This window comes from Branchiostoma floridae, chromosome 4 (assembly GCF_000003815.2).
Source record: "Branchiostoma floridae strain S238N-H82 chromosome 4, Bfl_VNyyK, whole genome shotgun sequence".
NCBI classification, from domain to species: Eukaryota; Metazoa; Chordata; class Leptocardii; order Amphioxiformes; family Branchiostomatidae; genus Branchiostoma; species Branchiostoma floridae.
In genome coordinates this window covers 10,432,080-10,441,792 of record NC_049982.1, presented here as the reverse complement: position 1 = coordinate 10,441,792, position 9,713 = coordinate 10,432,080, and the positions used below count along the sequence as shown (strand labels likewise).

The 9,713-nt window shown below is 40.2% G+C and overlaps 3 protein-coding genes across 4 annotated transcripts in view; all 3 read right to left on the bottom strand.

Moving 5' to 3' along the window:
• The window catches only part of LOC118413938, a 20,919-nt gene extending 14,308 nt beyond the window's left edge, over window positions 1–6,611 (bottom strand). Inside the window, exons 1-2 of one of the 2 annotated variants that reach the window (XM_035817607.1) lie at window positions 6,201–6,611; window positions 15–133 (exon numbers count right to left, since the gene is read on the bottom strand). In XM_035817607.1, the coding sequence (XP_035673500.1) occupies window positions 15–133; window positions 6,201–6,386 (305 nt within the window). In that variant the 5' untranslated portion in view covers window positions 6,387–6,611. Of the gene's footprint in view, window positions 1–14; window positions 134–475; window positions 834–6,200 lie in introns of those variants that run through there. The other variant, XM_035817606.1, reaches the window with a different exon arrangement.
• LOC118413946 (nicotinamide N-methyltransferase-like) lies at window positions 1,109–5,202 on the bottom strand. The gene is made up of 6 exons (XM_035817621.1): window positions 3,885–5,202; window positions 3,247–3,353; window positions 3,038–3,135; window positions 2,699–2,854; window positions 2,251–2,351; window positions 1,109–1,943 (listed from the first exon to the last, which is right to left on the bottom strand). Exons 1-6 carry the CDS (start codon window positions 4,435–4,437, stop codon window positions 1,771–1,773), a joined length of 1,188 nt encoding a protein of 395 aa, XP_035673514.1. The 5' UTR covers window positions 4,438–5,202; the 3' UTR covers window positions 1,109–1,770.
• A 1,440-nt stretch (window positions 6,612–8,051) lies between the features above and the next one.
• The window catches only part of LOC118413950 (glycerol-3-phosphate phosphatase-like), a gene marked incomplete in the record, with an annotated part of 4,818 nt that continues 3,156 nt past the window's right edge, over window positions 8,052–9,713 (bottom strand). Inside the window, 5 exon segments of the mRNA XM_035817625.1 lie at window positions 8,052–8,234; window positions 8,561–8,602; window positions 8,866–8,965; window positions 9,277–9,424; window positions 9,548–9,604. Coding sequence (XP_035673518.1) covers window positions 8,057–8,234; window positions 8,561–8,602; window positions 8,866–8,965; window positions 9,277–9,424; window positions 9,548–9,604 — 525 coding nt within the window.

Genomic DNA, 9,713 nt, shown 5'->3' with positions numbered 1-9,713 from the left:
CCCCGGCCGTCAGCCTCTTCACCATAGTGTCCCTGTGTTCATCTCTGTACAGATCACAACCCACGATTCTGCTGTAGTGGGTCTCGTTGGCAGGACGTAAGTACGCCCGCAGGAATATCTCCTCATTTGCTACCTGTATTCACGGGACGTAAGAATGAAATGATAAAGGCCAAATACACCGAACAAAACTGCAAATGGTTGACACAGTGATACTTTCAAGTCATACTTTTCAATCAAATGTAACAGTTATACGTTGGCGCAACATCATATTATTCACGCAGTCATTAAATCGTTGATGTGTCGGTCGTATGATGAAATGATGTCTTGATGTAGGAAAGTGGCAATGTCTCAATTTGTCTACGAAATAGTGCAGTCGCCGTGATGTATTGAAATCGCATTTATCGCATTGTAATCACTTCACTTGGAGGGAAAAAAAGTTGGAAAACATGTCTCATTCGCTGATAGTTTTACTTACCGGGTAGATTCTCCACTGCTCACTATTGGTGTCATAGATATCAAGCTTATCCAGAAAGTCGCGTGCGAAGATATCGCGGGGGATGATCTGCCTCTCTACAGCTGCCTTCATTACCGCGGAGTAAAAACACATACCGCAGACGAACAGGTACAGGTGCCATGCTCTCCTCAACAAAAACCCAATCGGCATATTATCGAGTTGGATTTTTCATCAATTCGCTGCAAAAGTCAAAAAGCTTTGCACGTTGTAAACAAAACACGACCGTTCACTGCGTAAACGTCGTATCGAGTGATTTGTGACGTTCTAGAACCTCGATGGCAATTGTCGCTATTGTACCTGCGCAGAACAGACGTGGGCAGAACAGATGTGCGCAGATGGAACGAATACAATGATGGTTATCGATATACCTGTTCTTCATAGAAAAATCAGATGATAGGAAGTAAATGTGTAAATAAGTGCTGATAAGGAATCGTTCCTTATCATAAAATTCTGGATTTATGACCAGTATTGTCATAAATAAACATGAATGCTGTATTCTTTTATACTCATGTATCCGTTTAACTTTAATTAAGCTGTTGCATATCATCGAGTTTGAATATCTTTTTTCAAAATAACATTACTATGATTCACTAATGTTTCCTTTCCACGATAAAACACATACAATACAAAAAGACACGTAATTGACGTAAAGATACTGATTATTGGCTTTACATTGACATGAGTTTGACGTGCGGTCTTGGCTCTTAAATATCTATAACAAGAGTAATATTTGAAAGGAGGATTTTTGTATAAATGGTTCCAAAGTCGAGGCATTATATTAGGTTCCTTCCATTCAGTTCATTCATAGAGGTGTGATTGGAAACATGTGAAATTTGGTCTTCAAAGTTTTATATATATGTTTCTTAAATTACAGAAGCCTACTACACTATTTGTTGCAGCAATAGTAATACTCATGACTTTTCTTCTCCGTATTATTCAGATAAAACAAGTCTTATCATCCGAAGTACTTATAACCATAATACCACACTAATATAGAATGTAATCACATAATAACGAATAGGTCCATATGTTTGAATGTAAGATATCCCCTAGACTGCAACATCAGCCGTTAGTGCTCCGGTAGCTTAAGGTACACACAGCAGGCTAAGGTCAAGGCTCAAGTTTACACCTCAATAAATTTAAGCAACCATCAGCAAGCATTTACGGGGACATCTATGTAGCATCGTGGTTTCTATTTCAGCTATCTTCTTTCTGGATTTCAATTTTCAGCTTTCATGTCAGAAGCTTCACAGTTTTCAGCTGCATTTCTTGGCTGTGAAGAACAGCATGCCCTTGACATCGGTGACCTTGTACTCCTCCCTGTCCGGAGACGGGTAGTAGACAGTCTGGATGTCGCAGAAGCCTGCGTCTCTGAAGGTCTGCACCACGAACTCCACTTCAACAGGAAGGAGCTTCGATTTTACACCTCCTTCAGAATATTAAAAAAGATGTTTCCATGTTGATAATGTTAGCATACTGTTCCTTTATTTCGTTGTTTCATTTATCACAACTACAATAAAACTTAACTGTTATATACACATAGTTTAAATGCAGGTCTAATTGATATGAGCAATGTAAGCAAAGATAATCCAGAGAGAGAAAAGGTAGAGTACTAGTATATATGGCGTGTCCTCGTGCATGGCAATTCTGCCTTGGAGTACCTGCCTTTGTTTTAGCCTTGGTTTTAGTAAGAGGTAACAGGTTTTGCCTGAAATTCTCTCCATGTAATTGCTTACCTATGACAGCAAAGGTTGCCCCAATGTAAGTCTCGAATACAATGGTTCCTCCAGGTTTCAGTAGTGTTGATATGTTTGCCACCGCTTTAGCATATGATGATCTGTGTCATAGGGAAAAAGGATGTGCATGTGGGCTATCAATTAATTGTTAATCGTATCGACAAACTTACCCTATACAGGTAAGGAGGACCTTCGAATCTTGACCGAGTCACTCACCCGACGTGCACGCTACTGAGGGTCCCAGTCCTGTGTTCATTTTTTCAGTCATCATCGTATAACACAAGAATGGATGAATTGTGATGATATACGGTATTAAAAGACGGCGGCCACGGTTAATGTTGGCATCCGTTTACTGGTCTGAACATCTAAACTTCAACGCTGTCTCCCATATTGTTTTCTTGTTTACAAGCAAGCAAGCAAACAAACAAACAAACAAACAAAAGTTTACCTATCTGGGCTTGCCACCTCAAGGCAATAAGCTGAGATCATCACATCAAATGGTTCAAAGGTCAGTGGTTGAGTAGGGTTGGGCTGAAGGACGTCGCAGTGCACTACCGCCTTGATCGCTTGGCGGAGCTTCTGTTCACGATCCTCAATCTTTTCACTGCAAAGTATTGCAGTATCACAATAAAGCTGTAGCGTTTTAAATAAAATATCATCTATATCTGGTATTTTTTCACCAAAGACAATATTTCTAGGTACCTCTTCGAAGTGAGAATCATTTTACTTTTTAAACTTCAACAAGATGTTTACTAATCAAATACACAACTTTCCACCTTATACACACCTGCTTCCTTCCAAGTCTATGAAGTATTGGAAGTACGATGTCCAATCAAATGCCCCTTTGTCCTTCTTCAGCCATTTCTCGATCTCTGTTCTTGCGTCCTGCATTGTTAGAGACACAAGTTCGGAAACAGAAAAAAGTGGAAGCGACCGTTGGAAGCGGAATAAAGCGCACAAGACTGGACTCCATGATAACGAAGTGCATTGCCATACCTTGCTGTAATCGGAACACACTATTTCCGAGAAGAATCTGCTAGCGCTGATAACCTGGTACAGTGTAGAACCAGACCCGATGTCAATCAGACGTCCTCCATATGACCCTGTAAAACAGTTGTGGCTGAGGTTTCCACTTTTGTAGGTGTGGCCTATAACTAACCAATCGGAGAATCGCCTTAAGGTTTTCTTCAGGTTAATATTCCCTGAGTGGCCGACAGATGGTTAAACGTCACACCCACAAAGTGGAAAAGTCAGTCGGGTTTAGTAGAACCAACCCAAGGTTTATTGTAAAGACCGCGGACGAGGCTCTTCGTAGGTGAATGTATTTTTTTGCCAACATACGCGGTGAATGTATTTTTTTGCCAACATACGCATATATCTATAAAGCCGCAAGTTAGCGCTAATAGTATTATGTACTTTGCGTATATACGCACACTGGATGGATAAAGGCAGACCCAACGGAACATTCATTCACCTTTGATCGGACGCTTTGCCCCATGTGGGCATGCTGGGGAACGCCCCTTGGTTGCACACAATCCTAATTACTGGGCTTTCGTTACTTTATACTTACCACCTGTACATTAGATGCTTACCACGTGTGTGTCTATCACGTCCTTTGTGAAAATACATCTTACCACTACTGAACACATCATGGAAGAATTCCATGGATTTCATGGATCCCTCTCCTTCGTCATCAGTGATGTCCTCTTCAAACGTGCCGAACAACTCATCCAAGTACTCTCTGCCCCAGGGCACCGTGCCACCAGTAGTCATGGTTACCGCCAATTTGTACTTGTATCGTTTGCTGTGAGAAGTAAGCTCTGCAGCTGTCGGGATCGGGGGTGCTAGTTGCAAGAATGGCACTCGTGTAGTAGCTAGGTATTTACTATATGACGCGGGTGAAGTCAAATATTTGATCTGGGACGAACCATGTATTTTGCAGTGTGAGCCGGTACCATGCACAGCGAATGCAGCGGGTCGATTCGATATTTGTAGTGTTCCGTGTGTCATGGTGTGTGGGAGGACGATGCCAATAATTTTTAGATTGAGGTACGTTTTTTCATCGGTTAAACAGCCGGGCTCAAAGTTCTTCGTTCTCTTTTTGTACTTTTCTGTGCAGACGTATCCTGTCACGGTAGGTTTGGGAAAAATGACGTCACTGAACGGTACGGAGTCTAACATAAACATGATAACAGAAGTGGTTCTCAGTTCTCAAGACCTCTCTACATTTCGTAGACTCGGACGTCTTCTACTGACAATACGAGAGAATACAAACATAACGGTGCATATCTATATGTTTACCTACGTGCACTCATACAACGTTGCTTTGATAAACTACAGCTTCTTCGTCAGTTCTTCTACAAAAGATAACAGAATCCGAATCTTACATTATCAACTTTTATTTCATTTCTACATTCTGAGCGGAACATATATACAGGTCAGTAGGACAACAGTTTCATAAAGTTCCTTTGCTGCTAGAAATATGTCAAATGCAACTTCATATATGATATTCCCCGCTACATTGGGTCTAAAGTGACATGGTCTATACTTGTACAGATAACGTCGACGTCACGAACGATTTGAAAAAAAAGAAGTTATGTTATACTTTGCGCGGTGTAAAGCAAGACATGCTGGATGGAGCCGCTATAAAATCGTTTTGTAGCACATCAATATTGAATTGCGGATATCAGATGTTAATGTTCCCTATGCGTTATAAAACAGAGGACTTAGATTTAGAGCAACTTTGCATGTCTCTTAGATAGTGGAAAGAACGGCTGTATTCTCTTCCTCTTCTTTAATAATATGTAGGCTCATCGAAGTCACTTCTCGGCTGAAGCCAGGTAACAGGGTGGTAGGGCACGGTAGGGAGGCGCTTCCTCTTCGACAGGAGGTACGTCGAAGTCAAAGTTCGGCAATCTCGCGTATTTACAGGCATGTAATAAATAGGAGAACTGCCTGTAGGACAAAGAGTGACAAGTTAGTTTCGATAAGGCCCAGAACCTCCAAATGCTTAGTTTTTTTTCAATGTTCGAACATCCTCTCCTTACCCATGATATGATGTAACTCAAGTTTAGAGTAAACAACACCAGTGCTTAATACCATTATCAGCACGATATTTATACGTGTAAGTCATCAACAGGGGACAAAGGTACCAAGCATATCCAGCGTTTAGCCTGTTGATGCAATGTATAAGATGAAAATAGTCGGAATATCTTTTGAATTGCGGTTTCAAAATAGGTACAGCCGTCAAGAGGAGAATCTGATTAGAATAAGACAAAGAAAATTGACATGAACTTCAGGGAGTGCTAATCTTGCATGAATATAGAATTGCATATACAATGTAGTAGATATACACCAACCATGAGTCGGATGAACTGGCCATGTTGACCCATTCTGGGTCTGTCCCCCCGGCCGTCAGCCTCTTCACCATAGTGTCCCTGTGTTCATCTCTGTACAGATCACAACCCACGATTCTGCCGTAATGGCTCTGGTTAGCAGGACGTAAGTACGCCCGCAGAAAGATCTCCTCATTTGCCACCTGAGTTGATGGACATAAGAATGGCATGATGTTGATAAAAGAGAAATACACCGGAAACAGAACAGAATCAAAACAATATCAGTAACAATTCGACGCAATACTACTAACGTTAGTTGGCAGGACGTAAGTATAAATATCTCCACATTCGCTACCTGTATCGATAGCCATGACAAGGACACGGTAAATGGGGATAACAAGCTGATAACAAGATGGGGATAACAAGCATTGAATAGTCGATGTGTCGGTGGTGTAACGGATGTTACGTTTGAATGCATGGATGATGTCTTGCAAGAAAGTAGTGATGCTACAATATTTCTACCACATAGAGAAGTTATCACTAGTTCTCACCGTAAATATATCTAATTAGCTAGTACGGATGGACTCATTTTCTTATCCTCTAAGTTTTACTTACCGGGTAGATTCTCCACTGCTCACTATTGGTGTCATAGACATCAAGCTTATCCAGAAATTCGCGTGCGATGATATCGCGGGGGATGAGCTGCCTCTCTACAGCTGCCTTCATTACCGCGGAGTATAAACACGCCCCGCACACAAACAAGTACAGGTACCATATCTTCTTCAACAAAAACCCAATCATATTATCGTTTTGAGTTTTTCAGTTATCACTGAATATATCAATTTTCGCACGCTATGAAAACACGGCCGTTCACAACGGTAACGTTCTAGCGATTATTTTGTGACGTTCTATAACCTCAAATGTCGCCTCAAGATCTTTTGTACCTGCGCAGAATTAGAACAGACGTTGTTTACGTCCGATGGAGCGCTGATGGAACAGATATACATGTAACGTTATCTATCTATATATATATAAAACGTTATACCAGCCAGCATGCACCTAAATGAGAAATAATCGTGTGCGTTTCCCCCCAGTTAGGGAACCTTTTATCCGAATTATCTCTTGGACTAAGACTTTTGAAGTTGGTGACTATTTTATTTTTAATTTTTACAATAGTGAGCATTAGAGGTCCTACTATAGACTTTTCCCAACACAAATGTATTCCTCACGTGTAACTTCTAGCAGCCTCACATCCATCGTACGCGTTCTCAGTTGTACACCTAAGACGGACACGCATCCAGAGCTATTAGAAAGGATTATATACACTATCATGTAATATCCCTTGAAGCAAAACTTGCGGAATACGTTGTATTTTATACGTTCTATTATATATAAACGTTATTGCGTTTTAATGCACTGAAGATTCTTTGCCATGTTTCCCTGCCTTTTGGGGTTAGCTGGCTGAGCGAGTTTGTGGACAGCTTGACTCGGAAAACTGTAGATTTATTTATTTTTTTATTTATTGATCTTTAGGGTAGTCCCTTCAGATGTACCTTCATGATATCTAGATAAGTGTCTGGGACAAGAATGTTAAATCAAAGAATAATAATGGCCCTCTAAGCGAATCTCTACCGTATTACAGGGGAACTGCCAGTTTTGGGATCTCCTGTTCTATTTTCACAGATCAGAGGGAAAGGAAGATGATACCATATGATGGGAATAATAATCTATACTCTTTATTTGACACCACTTATTTAACAGTGTTGTACAGAGGGATGCAGGTTATATATGGGTAGAAGTAAAATCAGTAGTACTATGTGACAATGATATATTGCACTCATCTTGCTTTGAACAATACCTATGGGACATTATAGCCTCCATAGCAGGCTCTTTGGGGCCTTATTTTCGGCTCACGACACACTTTTGCTGGCCATTTCTTTTCTTCCTAGGTCACTGATTGCTGGCTGTCGCTGACTCATGAGTCAGTGACAGCAAGCAATCAGCGACCCAGTATCAAAAGAAATGGCCAGTAAAAGTGTGTTATGAGCCGAAAAAAGGCCTCAGAGAGCCTGCTACGAAGGCTATAACATTGCATGTTACATTAATTTTGTGCTGTGTTGTGATGATTCAGCAATATCTGAATTAGGCAAACTGAATTACGCTATAAACATGGAACATTTTTGACATATATAAAAAAAGTCATGTATATGTGTAAACCTACACCTGTATTTTTAATCACATAAAATAAATAATTCTTTACTAAATCAATTCATATTTTTTCCTTGTTACTCTTTTATCTATTTCACTTAAAACATTGGAATAATGGAAGCATTATACAATGAATTGAGTACTATTGACAAGAGGCAGAGTACTGTCTTTCCAATTTTTGTATACTATATTAGTAGCTAAACATGACTAACACAACAGTCAATATAAGACAGTACCCAGGACATGTTGAACATATTGTTTTACTACAAAAGGTCCCCTAGTTCCCCCATATTAGGCAGGTAATAGTGTGGAACACATTTCTGATGTTCTATACTGTTGGAGGCCTGCATCTGACGAGCCTCGTCCAGTGAAGAGATGCCAGACAACACCAGCAGCGTGGTCAGGCCACAGTTGTGACCCAGCATGATGTCTGTAGTCAACCTGTAGAGAAGGACCATGATTAAGAAAGGTGTAGAACATGTTGGTGATTTGCTGCCATTAAAAAAAAATCACTGCTGCCTTTGGACATAGATTCTGAGAGGAAGGGTGCGATATGATGCTATCAAGATTAGCTTCAATATGACTGCCATAAGCAACATGGGTGGTTTGCCGCCCTTGATGGTTTGCCCCAACAAACTTGGGGTGTTGCCCAGTATCATAACAAGAACAAGAACATGACATATTTGCATTGTAGTTTCTTGATGCATCTTTGGCCGAGTTGTTTTAAGCAAATTATCTCTCAGTATGAGTAAAAAAAAGTTCCTTACTTGTCTCCAATCATCAGGGTACGGTTGGGGTCAAGGTCAAACCTGAAGTAGAAGAACAAGAAATATGTCATAGGGGAGCAAATATCTGAATGTCATAGCAATTAATAACACAATAGACTGCAAGAAATGCAGCTCACTCCAAATTAAACCTATCAAAGATTCTTTGAATATTACCTGGTCTTCATGATATGTTTAGACCCTACTGTATACAAGGAGGGAGCAGCACCAAAATCATACAAAGGACTGGCTAATCTTTATGGAGACAGTCACTTGAAATGATGTTGGTTCACTGTATCTATACTAACTTTTCTTTCATGACTTCGAACATGAACTTGGATGGTTTTCCCAGAATGACTGGGTCTCGATCTGCAGCTGTATGGACAGCAGCCAGGATACATCCAGTACCTAGTGGGAAACACAACAAGTATTCAACAAGATTATTATATATAATGTGAATAACATGAAGTGAAGAAATTACATTATCTCTATGTGAAGATGTGAAAGGTTCTAGTATATTAAAGAATTAAACCTATTCAAGTATGATTGTGTATCCAATCTAGCAGTAGTAATATTCTTAACAAAGTCATGAAGTCAGAAATTTCCAGAAACCTTTATAAAAGAAGGTCATTAGCCCTAAGAGAGAACAGTGCTGTCTTCTAACTCTTAAGAATGACAAAGGGTTTGAATATACATAAGAGACTGATGGATGTGTTTACCAGGAATGACCCGTCCGTTTCCCACAGGTAGCCTTTCATCAGTGTTGGTTGCCAAAAACTGGACATTCTCATCACTCAGGTAACTGGCAGCTTTGATCATCTTCTTGTAACTCAGGTGTTCATCAAAACCAACCAGAACAGTCGTCACCTGGAGAAAAGAGGAAAGGCTATGAGGGCCAGACATGACTGTTGCAAGGAGGAAAGATTTGTATTAGAAAAAGTATCAGAAATAAAATGAAACATTACTGTAAGATTGACAGGTGTCTCTCACCTCAGGGTCCAAGGGCATAGTTTTCCAATCACTAACAGTTCCTTCTATTGGATCAGGCTGGAATGAAAGGAAAAATGTTAATCCTTTTTGCTGTATCCAAGGGCATTTAAACACATCAACAGATCTTTGTCGTATAACAGGCTCTAAATGTCTATAAAAAGATTAG